A 21,528-nucleotide genomic window follows, 5' to 3' on the forward strand; every position below is an offset into this window, starting at 1 on the left:
CACTTTTATATTTGTTGTATAAGTCCACCCCTGTTTCTGGAGGTAAACTTGTATATTCTCATTTATAGCACAGTGGTTAGCACAGATTCTTCACAACTCCAGGGTCCCAGGTTCGATTCCCGGCGTGGGTCACTGTCTATGCGGAGTCTACACGTTCTGCGTGGGTTTCCTCCGTGTGCTCCAGTTTACTCCCTGATATACCTTCAATTCACCGTGAGGCAGAGAGAGCAAGTGAACAGTAGGCTTTATTAGTCATGAACTTGCCTAGCCAGAGTCAGTAGTATAGAATGGATGTCGCCTACAAGAGGCCGGCTTATATATGCCCCGGTGTGGGTGGAGCCAGAGGCGGAGCCATACCGGGGTTACAGTACAGTACCTGCAAGAAGTTCATATCACCACTTCCAGGTCATAGGTCACAGGTTACAGTATTATGCATGCATTATGGTGAATACATTCACCACATTCACCCCCTGTTAAAAAAATCAAGTACAGCGGGGGGTGACGTGGGGTCATTACATATTCAGTCTATCTGGAGGCCGGATCGTTCTCTTTGACCTCCGCAGCTCTGGCAGTGCGGCGGGCACAGTAGTCGCAGGTGGTAACTTCAGGGGCATTGTGTCTGGAGCTTGAGCCTCAGTCCGGGGTGTCGGAGACGGTTGGGGTGCGGGGGTCGGGTGGTGGCAGTGTCAGCGCGGGACAATACAGCAGACCCAGGGGAGCGCACGGGGCCCTGTGGATGGCGGTGGGCAACGGGGAGGGGGGTTGTAGGCAGGGGCGGTGCGTTGGCGGGGGAACCAGCTGGCGCCAGATCCCGTAGGGAGACCATATCTTGCCGCTTGTCCTGGTGCACGATGTAAGCGTATTGGGGTTTGGCGTGCAGCAGCTGGACCCTCTTGACCAGGTGATCGGTCTTATGTCTCCTAATGTGCCTCCGGAGAAGGACTTGTCCTGGAGTTTTCAGCCAAGATGGAAGTGAGACCCCGGAGATGGACTTCCTGGGGAAGATAAACAAACGATCGTGAGGGGTCTCATTCGTGGCCATGCAGAGGAGCGATCTGATGGAGTGGAGGGCGTCAGGGAGGACCTCCTGCCAGCGAGGGATGGGGAGACTTCTAGACCTAAGGGCCAGAAGAACGGCCTTCCATACCGTTAAGTTCTCCCTCTCCACCTGCCCGTTTCCCTGCGGGTTATAGCTCATAGTCCTGCTCGAGGCGATGCCTTTGGTGAGCAGGTACTGATGCAGCTCATCGCTCATGAACGTGTGCCCCGGTCACTGTGGACATAGGAAGGGAAACCGAACAGCGTGAAGATACGGTGGCTGAGGTCATGTTGGGGCAGGGGACGGCGAAGGGGAAGTGGGGAGTACTCATCGATAACGGTGCGAAAGATATATTCCGGTTGGTGGAGGGGAGGGGCCCTTTGAAGTCAATACTTAGGCACTCAAAGGGCCGGGAGGCCTTTACCAGGTGGGCCTTGTCTGGCCGGTAGAAGTGCGGTTTGCACTCCGTGCTGACTTGGCAATTCCTGGTCATTGCCTTGATCTCCTCGGAGGAGAAGGGCAGGTTGCAGGCCTTAATGAAGTGGGTAAGCCGGGTGACCCCCAGGTGGCAGAGGTCATTGTGGGTAGCCCGAAGTCGGTCATCTTACGCTTGCGCATGTGCTGCGGGACAGGGCATCTGGGGGCTCGTTGAGCTTCCCAGGACGATACTTGATATCGTAGTTGTAGGTGGAGAGTTCGATCCTCCACCTCAAGATTTTATCATTTTTTATTTTGCCCCGTTGTGCATTGTCGAACATGAAGGCTACCGATCATTGGTCGGTGACGAGGGGGCACCTCCTACTGGCTAGGTAGTGCCTCCAATGCTGCACGGCTTCCACTATGGCTTGTGCTTCCATCTCGACCGAGGAGTGTCGAATTTCGGAAGCGTTGAGGGTCTGAGAAAAAAATGCTACTGGCCTGCCCGCCTGGTTGAGTGTGGCGGCCAGCGCGACGTATGACGCCTCGCTCTCTACTTGAAAAGGGATGGACTCATCCACCGCGTGCATTGCGGCCTTGGTGATATCGGCCTTGATGCGGCTGAAGGCCGCATGGGCCTCATCCGTCAGGGGAAAAGTGGTTGTTTGAATAAGTGGGCGGGCTTTGTCCGCATAGTTGGAGACCCACTGGGCGTAGTAGGAGAACAGCCCCAGGCATCGTTTTAGGACCTTGAGACTGTGGGGAGAGGGTGGTCTGTGAGGGGCGCATACGGTTGGGGTCGGGCCCTAGGACTCTGTTCTCTACAACATAGCCGAGAATGGCTAGTCGGGTAGTACGGAAGACGCATTTTTCCTTATTGTATGTGAGATTGAGGGATTGGGCTGCCTGGAGGAACCTTTGGAGGTTGGCGTCATGGTCCTGCTGGTCATGGCCGCAGATGGTCACATTGTCCAAGTACGGGTATGCAGCCCGCAAACCGTACTGGTCCACCATTCGGTCCATCTTTCTCTGAAAGACCTAGATCCCGTTTGTGACGCCGAAGGGGACTCTGAGGAATGGAAGAGCCGGCCGGCTGCCCCAAAAGCAGTGTAGTGGCGCTCTTCCGGCCGATTGGGAGCTAGTGGTAGACCGACCTCAGATCGACCGTGGAGAACACACGGTACTGTGCGATCTGGTTGACCATTTCCGCTATGCGAGTTGCATGAATCGGTTAATTGTCTGGCTGTAGTCCACAACCATCCGATTCTTTTCCCCGGTCCGGACGACCACCACTTGCGCTCTCCAGGGGCTGTTGCTGGCCTCGATAATCCCTTCACTCAACAGTCGCTGAACCTCCGACTTGATAAACGTCATGTCCAACGAACTGTACCGTCTGCTCCTGGTGGCGACGTGCATACGTGAGGTTCGCAAAAAGGGAAGGGGGAGGGAGACCTTGAGGGTCGTGAGGCTGCACACCATGAGGGGGGGCAAGGGTCTGCCGAACTGTAGGGTCAGGCTTCGGTGGTTACATTGAAAGTCCAATCCGAGCAGTAGGGGGGGCGCAGAGGTGGGGGAGGATGTAGAGTTTAAAACACGCGTACTCTGTGCCCTGCATCGCGGGATTGGCGGTACAGTACCCCCGGATCTGAACCGAATGGGACCCGGAGGCAAGGGAGATTGTTTGGGAGGCTGGGTAGGTGTGGAGGGAGCAGCGCCTTACCGTGTCGGGGTGGACAAAGCTCTCTGTGCTCCCGGAGTCGAAAAGGCATGGGGTCTCGTGCCCGTTGACCCTGACGACCATCATGGAGTTCTTCAGCTGTTTTGGCTGTGACTGGTCGAGGGTGACTGCGCCCAGCTGCGGGTAGTCTGTGTGGTCGGTGGAGTCACAAGCTGGCGGCCGCCATGAGTCGCACGTGTCGGGCTGGGGCCACGATGGCGGCCAAGGTGGCCACCCCCATCGGTCGCACGTGTTGGTCGGTGTTGGGGCCGGCGGCCAAGATGACGGCCCCCATGAGTCGCACGTGTCGGTCGGTGTTGGGGCCGGTGACCAAGATGGCGGCCCCCACGAGTCGCACGCTGCTGATGACGCATCTGGCAGGGGCGTTCCGGGCAGGGACTCAGCCGCATTGCGGGGTCTGTGGGGCTGCGAGTCCATGGGTCGGGCCTGGTGTCCTAGCGAAGCGCCCCTTTTTCCCCACAATCGCTACACGTTGATGTGCGGGCTTGGCAGCGTTGCCGGGGGTGTTGGCCCTGGCCACAGAAGTAGCACTGCAGTTCCCCGGGCTGGGCTGGCAGATGCGCGGCACAGGCCTGCGACGTACTCTGGTCGACGGGGCCGCGACGAGTGCGTCCACGAGGGGTTCGGCAGGCCCGCGGGGAATGCGCTGAGGCTCTGGTAGGCCACCTCCAGTGAGGTCGCTAGCTTTACGGTTTCCCACAGGTCGGAGGTCCCGTTTTCCAGCAGGCGCTGCCTGATATAGTTCGAGCAGACCCCTGCCACGTAGGTGTCCCAGATCTGTGAGTTCATATGTTCCTCCGCCGTCACATCTCGGTAGCTGCAGTTCCTCGTGAGTAGAGTCAGGGTTTCGAGATATTCGTCCAACGATTCTCCGGCGTGTTGACGGTGAGTAGTGAGGACGTGTCTGGTGAACACTTCATTTATGGGCTTCACGAAAAACGCCTTGAGCGTTGCGACTGCCGCCTTGTACGTGGCCGCTTTCTCGATCATTACCGAGATTCGATGGCTCACCCGGGCGTGGAGGAGTCGCAGCTTGAGTGTCTCTGTAGGAGGCTTTGAGGAGGAGTCGAGGTAGGCCTCGAAGCATCGGAGCCAATGTTCGAATATTTCCTTGGCTTCGGACGGGCGGGCGTCGAGTTCGGGCCTGTCTGGCTTTAGAGCGGCTTCCATAGTGCTGTCTATGACTAATAAATTGATGTACCTTCAATTCACCGTGAGGCAGAGAGAGCAAATGAACAGTAGACTTTATTAGTCATGAACTTGCCTAGCCAGATTCAGTAGCACAGAATGGATGCCGCCTACAAGAGGCCGGCTTATATATGCCCCGGTGTGGGTGGAGCCAGAGGCGGAGCCATACTGGGGTTACAGTACAGTACCTGCAAGAAGTTCATATCACCACTTCCAGGTCATAGGTTACAGTATTATGCATGCATTATGGTGAATACATTCACCACACTCCCACAGTCCAAAGATGTGCAGGTTAGGTGGATTGGCTCTGCTAAATTACCTTTTAGTGTCCAAAAAGGTTAGGTAGGGCTATGGGGATAGGGTGGAGGTATGGGCTTAAGTGGGGTGCTCTGTCCAAGGGCCGGTGCAGACTCAATGGGCCAAATGGCCTCCTTCTACACTGTGAAATCTATGATTCTATGATTAGTCTGTCAACAATATATCTCAAAAACAAATGGATGTATTTCAACAAAACTATTTACACAGATAGGGCATGGCGCAAGGGAGAACTGATTAGTTTTTGGCAAAGATGTGGCTCCGGATCCTGGAATTTCTTTAAGGATCTATTAACATTGGGAGATGGAACAAATTTACTTTTTTTAAGAATATTGTTGATTGTTTTCGAGTGCCTCAGCTACTGTGGTACCATTTGTCACAGCTGTGAAAATTTGAGCAGAGCTTTCAGAGCAGGTTGGTAATTGTCGATTGATTTGAAACCTACTTCGTGAGATGGAAGCTCTCAGTAAAAAATTTCCTTTTTCAACTTTGGAGGTAGCAGGCAGGGAAAAACATCTAGGGAGGGCTGCATAATTGCAATAATATTGAGATAACACAATGTGGCAGAGGTATGCACTCTATTGAGTGCCCTCTTCACTTGTTTAATTCTCTCCTGCAATAAACCACTATATCCTGCCCGATTTCCAAAACATGCATCCTGATCTACTTCCTGTGCAATTTTCCTTCATGTTTTTGAACTCAGAGCTATGACAATACGATGCAGAAGTTTCCTTAGTTTGTCACAGTTGCATTAATGAAGGCTGTTGTATTTGCCTTAAGTATGGTCTTGGTCGCACTATATGGCTTCGCTTTCTAAACTAAGTCATTTTATTTTAGTCCAAATTTAACTTCCTACAAAAGGCATCCATCCTTGATATTGTTTTTGATGTCATTAAGTTCTCTGTGTGCTCCACACCGCTGGTGAAAAAGTGGCAGGTGACGTACTCTGCATGGACGAGTGGCTGGGGAGCTCCTAATATCAGTCTTGAGTGGTAAGATTGAATCTGGCACAGATAATTGGAAAGTGTGTTCTTGTAAGTTAAGACTCCTGTGAAACACCTTGGGACATTTTATAAATGCTGGTTGTTGTGTATGTCTAAAGACACTGTTCATCTTTCATTGGCTGGAAAAAATACTTTATTTCTCTGTAGTCAAATAGATGCGGCAGAATTCTCCGTTCTTGAGACTAAGTGTTGACACCCGGGCAGGATTCGTGGACTTCCACGACAGCAGAACTGGCGCCCACCTGGACCACTTCAGTGACACTAGAGTGGCTAGCACCGGCGTCACATGGAACACAATCAATTCCAATGAGAAACGGTGCAGGATTCACCCGGTCTGGCAAGCTGCAGCCACATATACACATTACACTTCCCACACACACTCATCCCAGCCAACAAGGTGGTATTGGTTGCATTGGAGCACGCCCATCTCGCTGATGGGTTGGCTGGGGCTAGGGGACTTCTTAGGGTGGTGCCCTGCGGGGATACCCATACGACCTGTGGCCCTAGGTTCACAGTGGGCAGTCAGCGGTATGCCCGGCTGCGTGGCTGCCTTGCAGGCCGTGGTAATGGTCCTCTATGCCCATCTACCCCGGCCTCCTGGCCACCCCTTGCTAGTCCGTTCTGGAATGCATTGACACCGCTGTCGAGGCGACGGAGAATTGCAACTTGCTGTAACATCAGCGCCGCCATGATTTTGGCACGGAACCGATTCTCCGGCCATTCACGTTTCGTGATTCCAGCGTTGGCCGGTGGAGAATTTTGCCCCTGTAGTGGAGCATAGTGTCGGAATATAGATACCTATGAGTATAGGTACCTGGCTCTATCTGAATGGAGAGATAGATGGGGAGAACATCTACTGAGTCATTTGTGGGGATGTAGGAGCTTCTGACAGCTTCCTGCAGTGAAGTGCACACCTTGCTCATGCATTTTCTCTGAACTTTTCCCTGCCAGATGCTCGTATATTGGCTCCTGGCAAGTCTGGTCTCTTGTAGGGAAGCTGTGTCAATGTTCAGACTATCGAGTTCCATGTCAATCACAGTTGTCTTATACTTTATCAAGTAGCTGCAAGTAGTGCACATGGGACGGTTCCAATTGCCAATCAAACAGTTGGCATTTATTTTGTTTTGTTTGTTTGCCTGGTGAGAAGGATTCTGCACACTTGTTGAGCAGAGACAGTGAGCTCCAAACACTCACTGAAGCAGGTGGTCCTAGGCAGATCAGCACCTTGCTTGTCAGGGGCTGCTCAGACTGGAGGGTGGTGGCTGACCAATGGATAGGATGATCCCTCCCATTGTCAGACAGCCTATCCCTCGAGTATCTGTTTCTGTACACCAACGGACTTATCACTCATCACTGCAGTCTCCCCTGTTGTGTTAATGCTTTGCTGCAAAACTGGAGTAACCTCTCCAGGGTGCAGGCCTGGTCAAAATCTAGGAGATCCTGGATTGCCCAAACATCAGGGTTCCCTTCACGGCCTTCCTGGTTGAGTCTAAACGAATACAAAGATCTACATTTGGCATTGGTTTGATTGCAGGAGTTACCAAAACATATGACAAATTTGGATATCATTCTGGCTCCACTCTGGATTTTTTTTTTGTCAGTTTAATCCCTTCACCTTTCACCTCCCAACGTATCCGCAAGTCACTGGAGCTAAGCTGGGAGTTTGGTTCATGAATGTCGGGGGGTGTCCACATGCTGGCGGGCCTGCACACTGCATGCTTGGGGGCCATACCTCCTTCAGATTTCTCTGATCTTTAGCTTGAGGCTGCGAGGGACTCAGTTTCTGTGTGTCACCATGAGGAGGCACTACTGAGCACTTGTCAATGGCGAGGCTGTGTACTGATGGGGAGAGTCTTTCATATTTGGCTCTTTTTTTCCACGTTTCTGCCAACCAGCAGTGTAGGCTGAAAATGAGAAGCAAATTAGCACGCAAAAGCAAGAAACATGCTAACTGCCTTCACCCACACTCTCGACACATCGACCTGTTCAACACATATTTGAGTGGCACGGTTGATCGTGCTCCTGCCTGTGAGTCAGAGGCCTTGGGTTCACAAGCTTCTCTTGGCCTTGCTGAACATGGTAGTAGTGTTCCATGTGGATGGAATTTATTATAAAATAGGTCACTAAATATATTCCATTCCAAAATCATACATTTAGATAAGAAATTATATTTCCTGAAATAGTGTTGCAATTCTAAAGCAAAATCAAACAGTAAATGAGAGCAAAACTAATTGCAGTTATATATGTGACAATATTATCTAGCTGTTACCACATAGCACATATGTTGAATTCAATTAGAAAAAATATTTCCTTAGAATTGTGATATTGAAATTAATCTGCACTGGAGACCTAATTATCAAAGGAAAACAAAAAAGATATACTGTTCTATTATTAACTGTTCAAAATAGCTCCCCACACATTGACGTGCATGTTTAATTTTCATGAGGAGCAGTTACACCTATTGTTGCAGTTTGTAAAGAGAGATTAACAGATAGTATGTATAAACATACTCTTGTAAGTGTTAATTACAGAGGTGATAAAAAACTGTAGTCTCTTTAATGTTGTTATAACTAGTAGGATGTCCATACAAATTAACCTTACCAATTTTGTCAAATGAATGGACATGGTGCCTGTAACAGCTGTGAATAATTTGAGAATGCTGTTTTCTTTAAAATCTCTTGAATTTGATTTCCATGATGGTTAAACCTGAAGTGCCACAAACTAAATATGATTTAGGAAGCTTGAGAGGACAAGTTGTCTATGTTGTGCAAAGCTGTATGCGCCTGGAAGATTCCGGTCTCTGTTGAGTCAGCTCATTCACAAAATTTGTAATTGACCTGTCAACACCTGTTGGGGGAGGGAGAGAATACACCTGGGTCCCCACACCTGATCTTGATTCAATGCTTACTGCTGAGAAGACATTGGGCGAGAGTGTTAAAACCTTCTGAATTGGCATAGCTTATTGATACTCCATATCCACATGAATAGTCACTTGGTCATGGTAATCATACCTGAGTAACTGTACCACCACATGATTCAGTGGCTTCAAGAAGGTGAAAATTTGGTCCAGAAGAATAGAAAAATGTATATGACGTCTTGTCTCACCTTGTTGATAAAGTGCGATAACATTTTAAAATCCTACCCCCCCCCCACCCGCTATTTATTTCCTTACACTCCAGTTGCCCTTCTGCAGCCTATTCTCTGATGCTGCCCCAGCGGCCATCAAAACCATGTATCATTTGTCTCTCTGTTCTCTGTAACCACTGCTCTATCCTGAACCATATCATTAACAACATTATGGCATTGTTTGCTATTTGCACGATATACTCTCCCATGTTCCACTGAATGGACAGAAGGTCCTCATTTTTTGCTTTCAAATCCTCCACCTTGCTCAAAGATCTTCTCCAGCATAAGGGCTTACACATACATAGAACAGTACAGGCCCTTCAGCCCATGATGTTGTGGTGACCATTTATCCTAATTAAGATCAACCTAACCTACACCCCTTCAATTTACTGCTGTCCATGTGCTTGTCCAAAACTCGCTTAAATGTCCCTAATGACTCTGACTCCACCACCTCTGCTGGCAGTGCATTGCACACACCCACCACTCTGTGTAAAGAACCTGTTGTTGATTGGTACTGACATACTCCCTGTTTTTCACCTTTCCCCCTCCCTCTGATTAACCTTAAGTGGCTGTTCTTTCAAATCTTCTGGAACCGATTCTGTGAGCCTCTTCTCTTTATACTCTTCCTGCTTTAAGACTTCTAAAAACTACGACTTAACTTGTGCCTTACGAACATATGAATTAGGAGCTGAAGTAAGCCATTCAGCCCTTCTAGCCTGCTCCACCATTCAATAAGATCATGGCTGATCTGTTTGTGCTAAGTTCCACATTCCCATCTACTCACAATAACCTTTGATTCCCTAACAAGAATCTTATCTACCTTTGCCTTAAAAATATTCAGTGATTCTGCTTCCTTCGCCTTCTGAGACGGAGAATTCCAAAGTCGCTCAACCCTCTGAAAGAAGAAGGGTCTCTTCATCTCGGTCCTAAAAGGGCGACCCCTAATTTTAAAAAATGCTCCCTAGTTCTGGACTTGCCTACAAGAAGGACCATCCTTTTTTTACGATGCCAGACCAGACACCAACAATGGTTAGGATAATAGACTGAAGACTCCGTATTAGAGTTTATTTGTAAGATGTGCAGGAAGAATGATTCACTCCAGGAGTGATTGCATGACAAATTAGGGCTTTCTAAAACAAAACTTTATTATGAATACAATATTAAACTTTTTAACTTCACACCTGAAAAGAACAGCTTACAATGACCTCTTAAACACTACTACTCAATTTTCCATTAAACAACAAGAAAAGAAACATACAGCTCTTGGTCTATCTTAAAAACCCCTTCAGACTCTGGTGAATGTGTTCAAATAGCTGGTTCACCTGGCGTGTTTCAGCTTCTTCCTTGTTCCCAGATAAGACGGCTCTGCTTTACATATTACTCTTTTACAACTATTCTATTGTGAGAGAATTGTGGACTCCATGTCAGAAAGATCAGAATCCACCTCTTGTCTCTACCAAAACCTTCTTCAGAAACTAACTGCCTCTCTGTATTACTTGGCTCCACCCAGCAATTACCTCTTCTCCTCAAGCAGAAAAACAAATTATCTATGCAGGCTGCAAAGCACATTAACTCCCCAGGGACCTCCCTAGTCAAACCACATTCCTTTGGTCAATTTCACGTTCTGGTTCCTGGAAGCTCACAGGCCTTTACAAAACAAATTCCTTTTTTTTTAAAAATAAAAACATGACCACTGCAGCCAAACATACTATAACACTAGGTTTTTGACTCTTAAATTGTCCCAATATTTTGACGGCAATATTCCTAAAATCCTCTATATATCACAGTTTCAATATCCATTTTGTTAAGACCTTTCAGGATCTTATATACTTCAGTCAAGTTACCCCTCCTCTAAACTCCATCGGAAACCAGCCCAGCCTTTCTAACCTATCCTCATAAGACAAACTGCTCATTCCAGGTGTCAGTCCAGTATGATTGGAGCGAGGCAAATGTTGTTCCCCTATTCAAGAAAGAGAATAGGGAAATCCCTGGGAATTAAAGACCCATCAGTCTTAGTCTGTGGTGAGCAAAATATTGGAAAGGATTCTGAGAGATAGGATTTATGATTATTTAGAAAAACATAGTTTGATTAAAGGTAGTCAGCATGGCTTTGTGAGGGGCAGGTCATGCCTCACAAGCCTCATTGTATTCTTTGAGAATGTGACGAGACACATTGATGAAGGTCGGGCAATGGATGTGGTATATATGGATTTCAGTAAGGCATTTGATAAGGTTCCCCATGGTAGGCTCATTCAGAAAGTTAGGGGGCATGGGATACAGGGAAATTTGGCTGACTGGATACAGAATTGGCTGGCCGAAAGAAGACAGTGAGTGGTAGTGGATAGAAAGTATTCTGCCTGGTGGTCGGTGCCCAGTGCTGTCCCACAAGGATCTGTTCTGGGACCTCTGCTCTTTGTGGTTTTTATAAATGACTTGGATGAGGAAGTGGAAGGGAGGGTTAGTAAGCTGGCCGATGACACAAAGGTTGGTGGAGTTGTAGATAGTGTTGAGGGTTGTTGCAGGTTACAACAGGACATTGACAGGATGCAGAGCTGGGCTGTGAAGTGGCAGGTGGAGTTCAAACTTGATAAATGTGAAGTGATTCATTTTGGAAGGTCGAATTTGAATGCTGAATACAGGGTTAAAGGCATGATTCTTGGAAGTGTGGAGGAACAGAGGGATCTTGGGGTCCACGTACATAGATCCCTCAAGGTTGCCACCCAGGTTGATGCGGTTGTTAAGAAGGCGTATGGTGTGTTGGCTTTCATTAACAGGGGCATTGAGTTTAAGAGCCGTGAGGTTTTGCTGCAGTTTTATAAAACCCTAGTTAGACCGCACTTGGAATATTGTGTCCAGTTCTGGTCGCCTCATTATAGGAAGGATGTGGATGCTTTGGAGAGGGTACAGAGGAGATTTACCAGGATGCTGCCTGGACTGGAGGGCATGTCTTATGAAGAAAGGTTGAGGGAGCTAAGGTTTTCTCACTGGAGCAATAAGGCAGAGAGGTGACTTGATAGAGGTGTACGAGGTGATGAGAGGCATGGATTGAGTGGATAGCTAGAGACTTTTCCCCAGGGTGGAAATGGCTGTCACGAGGGGGACATAATTTTAAGGTGATTGGAGGAAGGTATAAGGAGATATCAGAGGTAGTTTTGTTACACAGAGAATGGTGGGTGTGTGGAATGCACTGCCAGCAGAGGTGGTGGAATCAGAGTCATTGGGGACATTTAAGTGACTCTAAGTCAGGTACATGGACAGCAGTAAATTGAAGGGGTGTAGGTTAGCTTGATCTTAGATTAGGATAAATGGTCAGCACAACATTGTGGGCTGAAGGGCCTGTACTGTGCTGTACTGTTCTATGTTCTAAACCTCCTCTGAACCACCACCTATACATTTACAACTGTCCTTAAATAGGGAGACTAAGACTGCACGCAGTATTCTTGCTGCAGCCTCACCAATGCCATATATAACTGAAGCATAACATCGTTACTTTTGTTCAATTCCTCTCATTTATAATGGGTGGCATTTATAATGGGGCTGGTTTAGCACAGTGGGCTAAACAGCTGGCTTGTAATGCAGAACAATGCCAGCAGTGTGGGTTCAATTCCCGTACCGGCCTCCCCGAACAGGCGACGGAATGTGGCGACTATGGGCTTTTCACAGTAACTTCATTGAAGCCGACTTGTGACAATAAGCGATCATTATTATTAGCATTCCTTTATCCTTCTTAATTGCATGCTGCACCTGTATACTAACTTTATAGCCTCCACTTCAATATCCCTCTCCTTTTGCTTCATGCTTGGTATCCACAGTTCAGCTGTGCAAAACATGTACCTCTGGGCTTAGATATCTAGGTAAATATATGGTGCATGGAGTACAATGTGGGAAAAATTGAGGTTATCCACTTTGGCAGGAAGAATAAAAAAGAAAAATAAATCTTAACGGGAGAGACATTGCAGAATGCTGCAGGACAGTGGGATTTGGATTTCGGTATACATGAAACCCAAAAGGTTAGCATGTCATTAGGAAGGAAAATGGGCTGTTGGCCTTCATTGCAAGGAGGATGACAGATAGAAGTAAGGAAGCTTTGCGGGAACTATAACTATACAGGAATTGGTGAAACCACACTTGGAGTACTCTGTGCAATTTTGTCTCCTTACATTTCTTTTTTCTATCCATTCATGGGATGTGGAATTTGCTTGCTGGGCTGGCATTCATTTCCCATCCCTCGATGCCCATGAGAAGGTGGTGGTGAGCAACCTTCTTGAACTGCTGTGTTCCGTGTGGTACAGGTGCACCCACAGTGCTGTTAGGGAGGAAGTTCCAGAATATTTGACCTAGCAACAGTGAAGAAACTTGTACAAGGAGAGATATATTCCCATTGGAAGCAGTTCAGTGAAGATTCTCTGGGCTGATTCCTGGGATAAAGAGGTTGCCTTATAAAGAAAGGTTGAGCATGTTGGACCTATTCTCACTGGAATTTAGAAGAATAAGGGGTGAGAAATGTATCAGCAAAGATACAGGATAGATGCTGAGGGGATGTTTTTCCTCATGGGAGAATCTATAACTACGGGCATAGTTTCAGAATAGCAGATCGCCTTTTTAAAAAATAAATTTAAAGTATCCAATTCCTTTTTTTCCCAATTAAAGGGCAGTTTATCATGGACAACCCGCCTACCACGCACATCCATGTGTTGTGGGGGGTTTAACCATATGCATAAGCAGTTTTGTATGTTAATATGTTAGACCTCCAATCAGCAGGTGGCAGTAGAACTACACCACGTGACATTGCAACCTCGGAGTCTGGGGGAGGAGTTGTTGTGGGTAGTCATTTTATATTAGCTCTCGTATTCCGGTGGTTAACAGTTTACAGTTTGTTAGTAGTATTAGTATTGTTTTCCACCCACTTACTGTAATTTAATAAATCTTAACTAGTCACGCACTAGACTTTCTTTGGTGCACTGACTCGATCATTGCAACGCAATAGAACGTAACGGGTGAGACCCATGCAAACAAGGAGAGAATATAAACTCCACATGGACAGTGATCCAGGGCCAGGATCGTACCCGGGTACTCAGCGCTGTGAGGCTGCAGTGCTAACCACTGCGCCACCATGCCGCCGGTTCACGTAGCCTATTTAAGACGGAGATGAAGAGGAATTGCTTCTCTCAGAATCATTAATCTTCAGAATTGCTTCTCTCAGAATCATTAATCTTCAGAATCCTTTACCCCAGAGACCTTCCACAGCTTAGCCATTGAAGGTATTCAAGAGTTGAATTGGAGAGCATTTTGAATAATAGGAAAGTTGGGGATAACTGGGAATAGATGGGCAGTTCAGATGAGGTCAACATCCGTTCAGTCATGATTTCATATAATGGCGGAGTTTGCTTGAGGGGCCAAATGGCCTACCTCTGCACCGATTGTCTTATGTTCTTATGCATTTTCTGTACGGACCGTGTGGAAATGTAATTTGTCACTGTCGGTGACTGCAGCATATCCCGTTAACTCTGACACCCGAGTAGAGAGAAATGAATAGACCCTGTCAATGTGCTTTATAATAGAATACTGCAAGCCTGTGATAACTGCATTGTTTTAATTCTCCTTCATGACATTGCCCTAAGTTAGTTCCTTTGTGTATCATTTTTCAGCAGGTCTTTTTTCCAAACTATTAAGCTCTAGGTGTTTGAGTGCAAAACCAAAGATAATTCATTGCAAACTGGCAAAAGTAACTGCTGCCTTCCGATTTCCATAAATAACTGGTATTTTTCATGTTTCCAGTGCAGAGGAAATTAAATACCCAAGTGAGTGTGAAATTATCCTCATTAGTGTCTTTATTCAATAGCTAGATTAGCACCATTTTTGCTTGTATTGAAATCCATTCAGAAAAACAATCTAAATGAATGATGGAACAGGCTTGGGGACTGAATGTCCTACCCCTGTTCCTGTGTAGTGAATAAATTCTTTGAAATGATTTTGAAAGAAAGAAAGTGATTCTGCCAGCGATACTGCTCCTGCCATACTCCTGTTGCCAGTCAAAAGATCACAAAACATTGATGTGGGACCATGTTTTTGTATTGTTACCCTTCAGGTTGTTGCTTCATATGCTTCAGTGGACGATGGTGGATGAGGTGCATGCACTGGGGAAGAGGAATGCTGTTTTTCTGATCTGCTCCTGTAGCTGACTGTTGAATTGCGTTTGTCAATGAGACTCGGGTTCAGACTCGTTGGCTGCTGACTTTTTATTAGTCCAACTCCACGAGGCAAACCTCCAGTCCAAATTATGACTCGATGGATGTCTTTTTCGGTGAGGTGGGAGGAAATCGTTTTGGGATTCTGTACATGGTTGCTTTTCGACTTGACAATTGGTGGGAAGAGGAGAGTAATGGTGACTTTGAATCTGTAGCTTGAAAAGTTCTTTGCCACTGAGGTTTCCTTAGTCACAGTCTCCGCTTTCGTTGTATCAACCAACAAGCAGAATAGTAGAGGACAAACTTTGGTCTTTTTTTCAACCAGCAATTCCAATGTTTCTAAAATTTGCAAACATGTTGGGGTGTTCATTCAGCAGGAGGAAGGGAAAGGAATGGGAGGTCAGAATTTCCTTTCTACATTCTAACTGCAGGATGACATCACTGGGACCATGGGCAAGTTAGCTGTTGCTGTTTCATCTTTTGCGACTAATTTGAAGGAAGAATATGCAGAGGCAATTATTTTAGTTTGTGTAGGAGAAAGGGAAAAAATAATATGCCGCTGTTCAATTGTAATACGTGGTTCACTCGTGGCACTTTTATATTCACTTGAACAATATGGGACACTTGCAGAAGAAATAATGTGAACCTTTAGTAATCCATTTATTATAAAATTTGTGTAAATTAGAGTCTCTTTGCTTTTAACAAATTCTGCTGTAAGAGCATGATGCTCCATATTATTATCCTTTCAATGTTCTTGTGACAGAGCTTGATGATTACAGAAATGAGCAGATCAATAAGTCAAATGGCCAATTGAGTCTATTTGGAAAAACTGCTGCAAAATCCAGCAAATTGGCTGACATTCATTGTGAAAACCTGTCAAATATAAAGGCCGTTTGTTCCTTAATTTGCTGTCTTCCCCCTTTTTTCTCTTTCTTCCCTCCACCCCCGCACTTCCTAGGAGGGGGATGAGAGTTGATGTTTTCTCTTGTAAGAATATTTCTCGCTTATCGGTCCTGATGCAGTGTTAGGATGTTGTTTTGTTTTCTCAGTATTTTGCCTGATTTCTCTTTCATTAGAAATCTAAATGGGCAATTTCTGCTGCTGACTGCTTAGTCTTTTTTGCTTTGCACGGCTGGGGCCAAACCATGACTCCAGTTTGGAAATGTGATGTGCTGGAACTGAATTCCGTGAAGGAGATTTCTTCAGAAGTTGTGTGAAATAGTTTCAACTGGTATAAATTTCTAGCGCTCCACCATGACCTCTGAAGAAGCTGTGGGGAAACGCTGCAGAAATGGTCATTGACCTTGTTTCTTAATTGTTTCCACCGTAAGTCTGCTGGAGTTTCGGCAGGCAATTAGAAAAACCTGGATAAGTCCCAGGCCAAATTTTACATAGAATTTACAGTGCAGAAGGAGGCCATTCGGCCCATCAAGTCTGCACCGGCTCCTGGAAAGAGCACCCTACCCAAGGTCAACACCTCCACCCTATCCCCATAACCCCACCCAACACTAAGGGCAATTTTGGACACTATGGGCAATTTATCATGGCCAATCCACCTAACCTGCACATCTTTGGACTGTGGGAGGAAACCGGAGCACCCGGAGGAAACCCACGCAGACACGGGGAGAACGTGCAGACTCCGCACAGACAGTGACCCAAGCCGGAATCGAACCTGGGACCCTGGAGTTGTGAAGCAATTGTGCTATCCACAATGCTACCGTGCTGCCCACAAAATCAAATTGGAGAATGTGGGTATCGATCCCACTACCTCTTACATGCAAAGCAAGCACTCTACCATTTGAGCTAATTCCCCCAGACAGGGGGACCACCAATGTATATATTGATTATATGAATTGGGTAAGAGACTCTTGGCTGGATTCTCCCAAAATGGGATTATGTCCCCACGCCGGTGTAAAAAAGCTGGCGTTGCACTCTCGAGTTTCCGATAAAAAAGATCAGTCGATTGACTCACCTGCAGGGGGCTAGCAGGGACCCAGTGTGATTAACTGCGGATACGGGCCCCTGCACTTCCATTTTGGAGTCCGCGCAGGAACAATTAAAAAAAATAATAAATTTAGAGTACCCAATTGTTTTTTTCCAATTAAGGGGCAATTTAGCATGGCCAATCCACCAACCCTGCACATCTTTGGGTTGTGGGGGTGAGATCTATGCAAACAAGGGGAGAATGTGCAAACTCCACATGTACAGTGACCCAGGGCCGAGATCCAGCCCCGGTCCTCGGCGCAGTGAGGCAGCAATTCTAACCACTGTGCCACTGTGCTGCCTGACAGTTAGGGAACAATTGATCCTGGAAATGGTTCTCATACATAATGAACAAGGAGCAAATTTTCAATCACATTTGTCTTATGAAGACAAAAGTGTTGGAATAATGTCTGAAATTTAACAATTAGTATTTGAGTATTGTGCATTTGCAAAAAAAACTTTATCCTAATCATACTTTTCACTTTTCCCTCAATTTACAGGGATGGCTCATTTGCGAAGAACCGACTTGCCAGAATCGCATTCGTCACCTTCCACTGAATTTCTCTCGAAGTGGCCCAGTATGCCAGGCTTGTACAAAGGCTACACTAAAGCAAGAGGTAACAACTTTTTCATCGTTACTATTGACCAGTTAACTTTTAGCGTGATGCCATAAACCTTGACCAATGTTTCACATTTTAGGAAAACCAATGAGTGATTTAAATGCTCTGGCAGGCAGCATTAACTTCCTATCTTCATAAAATGTTTGTATTCAATGACTGGAATGCAGAATTTTATAGTACTCGAAGAGGAAATTTGTGAAATGTTCGCCAAACCAATTCGAAACGAGCTATTCATCCAGCCTATTCCCCGGCCCTTTCTCTATAACCCGTTTACATCTTTTCAAATATTTCCCTTTCAGAAACTATTGCCAGTGCTACTACTAATATTAATACTGGAAAGGAATTCCATGTCTTAACAGAACTAGTAACACTAGAATATGCCATTTGGCCATTAAAGCCTGCTCCACCATTCAGTTAGATCATGGCTGACCATCTACCTCAGTGCCACCTGCGCTATCCCCATATCCCTTGATGCCATTAGTATTCCGAAATGAATCGACTTTTTGTCTTGAACATGCTCAATGATTGAGCTACCGCAGCCTTCTGGGGTAGAGAATCCCAAAAATTCGCCACCTCATTCGCCAGTGAAGAAATTCCGCCTCATCTCAGTCTTAAATGATCTGTCCCTTATTCTGAGACAGTGTCCCTGGTTCTAGGACTAACCAGCCAGGGAAACATCCTCTCTACATCTACCCTATCACACAATGTAAGAATTTGCTAGTTTCAATGAGATCACCTCTCGTTCTTCAAAACTCTCGGGAATACAGCCCAATTTCCTCATCCCAGGAAATACTGTGGTGAACCTTTGTTGCACTCCCTCTGTTAAGTATATCATTCCTCAGATAAGGAAAGCAAAACTGTACACGATACTCCAGTTCTTACCAAGGCTCTGTACAGCTGTGGCTTTACTCCCGTACTCAAATCCCCTTGCGATGAAGGCCGACATATCATTTATTTTCCTAATTGCTTACTGTGCATGCATGGTAGCTTTGGGTGACTCACGAACAAGGCACTGCCTCTTCCCTTAAATAGTGAGGTTACATTTTCTACTTTCCAGTTTGCAAGAAATTTTCCAAAATCTTATAGAATTTTGATAGATAACCATCTATGCATCTATTATCACAATATCTCCACAGCCACCTCCTTCAACACTCTCTGGGCTGGAGCTAATCTGGTCCAGGAGATTTATTAACCTTCAGTCCAATTCTTTTTTCCGAGTACTACCTCTTTTATTGATACTAAGTCCTTTCAGTTCTTTATTTTCGCAAGCTCTTGGTTCCCTAGTATTTCTATATATTTTCTGTATATTTCTCCATGAAGACAGACACAGCATAGTTCTTTAGTTTCTCAACCACTTCCCTATTCTCCATTAAAAATTATCCTGTCTTTCGCTGTCGTGGAACCACATATTCTTGCTAATCTTTTCCTTTTCACATACCTAAAGAAGTTTTTTACAGTAAGCCTTTGTTTCTGGAAGTCACATTCTTTTTTTGTTTCGTCAGTTTTTGGTACTCCTTTGCTGGATTCTAAAATATTCCCAATCCTCAGGTTTACTGCTTTTTCTGGCATCCTTATAAGCCACTCCCTTTGATGTAATGCAACCTTGAACTTCTTTTGTTAGCCATGGTTGATTCACTTTTCCTCTTGGGTCTTTTGTCTTTGAGGAATGTATATTTGTTGTAGGCTATGTAATACTTCTTTAAATACTAGCTGTCTATTAAATCTTTGTGTATTTTCCCAATTCACTACAGCCAACTCGCCCTTAATAACTTTCTAGTTTCCTTTGTTCAGGTTTAAGTTTCAGAATAAACTATGTAGCCCGAGGCCTGGTTGTCCTCGTACACCAGTCACTGAAGGTAAGCATGCAGGAACAGCAGGTGGTAAAGAAGGCAAATGATATGCTGGCCTTCATTGCAAGAGGATTTGAGTACAGGAGCAGGGATGTCTTGCTAAAATTATACAGGGCCTTGGTGCAACCACATTTGGAACATAGTGTGCAGATTTTGTCTCCTTATGTGAGGAATGATGTTCTTGCTCTAGCGAGAGTGCAGCAAAGGTTTACCATTCTGAGGTATGAAGAGAGATTGAATCGGTTATGATTGTATTCTCTGGGGTTCTGAAGAATGAGAGGGGATCTCGTAGAAACCTACAAAATCCTAACGACAGCATGGTGGCACAGTGGTTAGCATTGCTGCCTCATAGCTCCAGGGACCTGGGTTCAATTCCCGCCTCGAGTGACTGTCTGTGTGGAGTTTATACTTTCTCCCCGTGTCTGTGTGCATTTCCTCCGGGTTCTCCGGGTTCCTCCCACAGTCCAAAGATTTGCAGATTAGGTGGATTGGCCATCTAAATTGCTCCTTAGTGTCCAAAACGATTAGGGGGGGGACTCTAAGCAGTGAACCCTGCAGCACCCTGTGGTGGGGTTACGGCGATAGGGTGGAGGCGTGGGCTTGGGTGGGGTGCTCTTTTGTGGGGCCTTTACGGACATGATGTGCCGAATGGTCGCCTTCTGCACTGTAAACTCTATGATTCTATGACTAAACAGGGTAGATGCAGGAAGGATGTTCCTGATAGTCGAGGTGTCCAAAACCTGGGGTCACAGTCTGAGGATATGGAGTAGACCATTTAGGACAGAGATGAGAAGAAATTTCTTCACGCAGAGAGTGGTGAGCCTGTGGAATTCATTACCACAGGAAATTAGGTGAGGCCAAAACATTGTATGTTTTCAAGAAGCAGTTATATCTAGCTCTTTGGGTGGAGGGAATCAAAGGATATGGGGGAAAGTGGGATTAGGCTATTGAGTTGGATGATCAGCCATTATCATAGTTGCAGAAAGACTAAACTCAATCCACCATTGTCAGCATGGATTTATGAAGGATAAGTCATGCTTGGCAAACTTGCTTGAGTTCTTTAAGGACGTAACCAGCAAGGTGGGTAATGGGGAACCTGTGATTGTGTATATCTAGATTTCCAGAAGGTGTTTGATAAGGTCCTGCATAAAAGACTGATCCGAAGATGAGATTGCAGGGATTGGGGGTAGAGTACTAAATTGGATTGGGGATTGGCTGACTGACTGAAAGCAGAGGGTCAGGCTGGCGAACTGAATCTAGCAGGGTGCTGCAGGGTTCACTCCTTAGAGTGAACAATTTATATAAATGATATGCAAGCAGGGACAGAGTATAACGGAGCAACATTTGTCGTTGAAAATAAAATAGGCAATGGGAAAGCAGACAGTGAAGAGGACATATAGATCAGACGGATATAGATAGGCTAGGACAGTGTTTTTCAAACTTTTTCCCCCTGGGACCCACTTTTACCAATTGGCTGACCTTCGGGACCCACTTAGTGGCAGGCACGGACATGAAGGGTGAAGGGCCTCTTTCTATACTGTAAATCTAGGTGACTGTATGAAAGTAGAAATATATTCGAAGTACAGAGGAGAGCCACAAAATTGATGTCAATTTTGAATTATGAAACAAAAGCAGATTTACATTTTTCTCGCACCTTCACAACTACATGAGTATAAAGTAGTTTGCAACCAATGAAGTACAGTCACTGCTGTATAGTCAATTTATGCACAGCAAGATCCCACAAATAACAATGTGAAAAAGATCACCTAATCTGTTTTTGTGATGTTGATTGAGGGATAAATGTTAGGAGATCAGGGATAATCCCCTGCTCTTAATCAATGTAGTCGCATCGAATCATTTACATCCACATGAGAGGCAGAGCCTCCATGTAACATAGCAACTGGAAAATTGCATTTCTAGCAGGGCAGCATTCCTGCAGTACTACACTTAGCTGAGACGTGGAGGTGAACCCTTAACTGTCTGATGTAGTGACAAGAGCGTTATGCACTGAGCTACGACTAACAGAGGAAAGACTGCAGAAATTTAGGCTTAGTAGCCCT

At 45.9% G+C, this 21,528-nt stretch overlaps 1 protein-coding gene across 1 annotated transcript in view; it reads left to right on the top strand.

Annotated features, from left to right (window-relative positions):
• pola1 (polymerase (DNA directed), alpha 1) overlaps positions 1 to 21,528 on the top strand; it is a 373,540-nt gene that overhangs the window by 254,001 nt on the left and 98,011 nt on the right. Inside the window, exon 35 of the mRNA XM_038802241.1 lies at positions 17,499 to 17,615. Coding sequence (XP_038658169.1) covers positions 17,499 to 17,615 — 117 coding nt within the window. The remainder of the gene's footprint in view (positions 1 to 17,498; positions 17,616 to 21,528) is intronic.

The sequence above is a fragment of the Scyliorhinus canicula genome, chromosome 7, assembly GCF_902713615.1.
Source record: "Scyliorhinus canicula chromosome 7, sScyCan1.1, whole genome shotgun sequence".
In the NCBI taxonomy this organism is placed as follows: domain Eukaryota; kingdom Metazoa; phylum Chordata; class Chondrichthyes; order Carcharhiniformes; family Scyliorhinidae; genus Scyliorhinus; species Scyliorhinus canicula.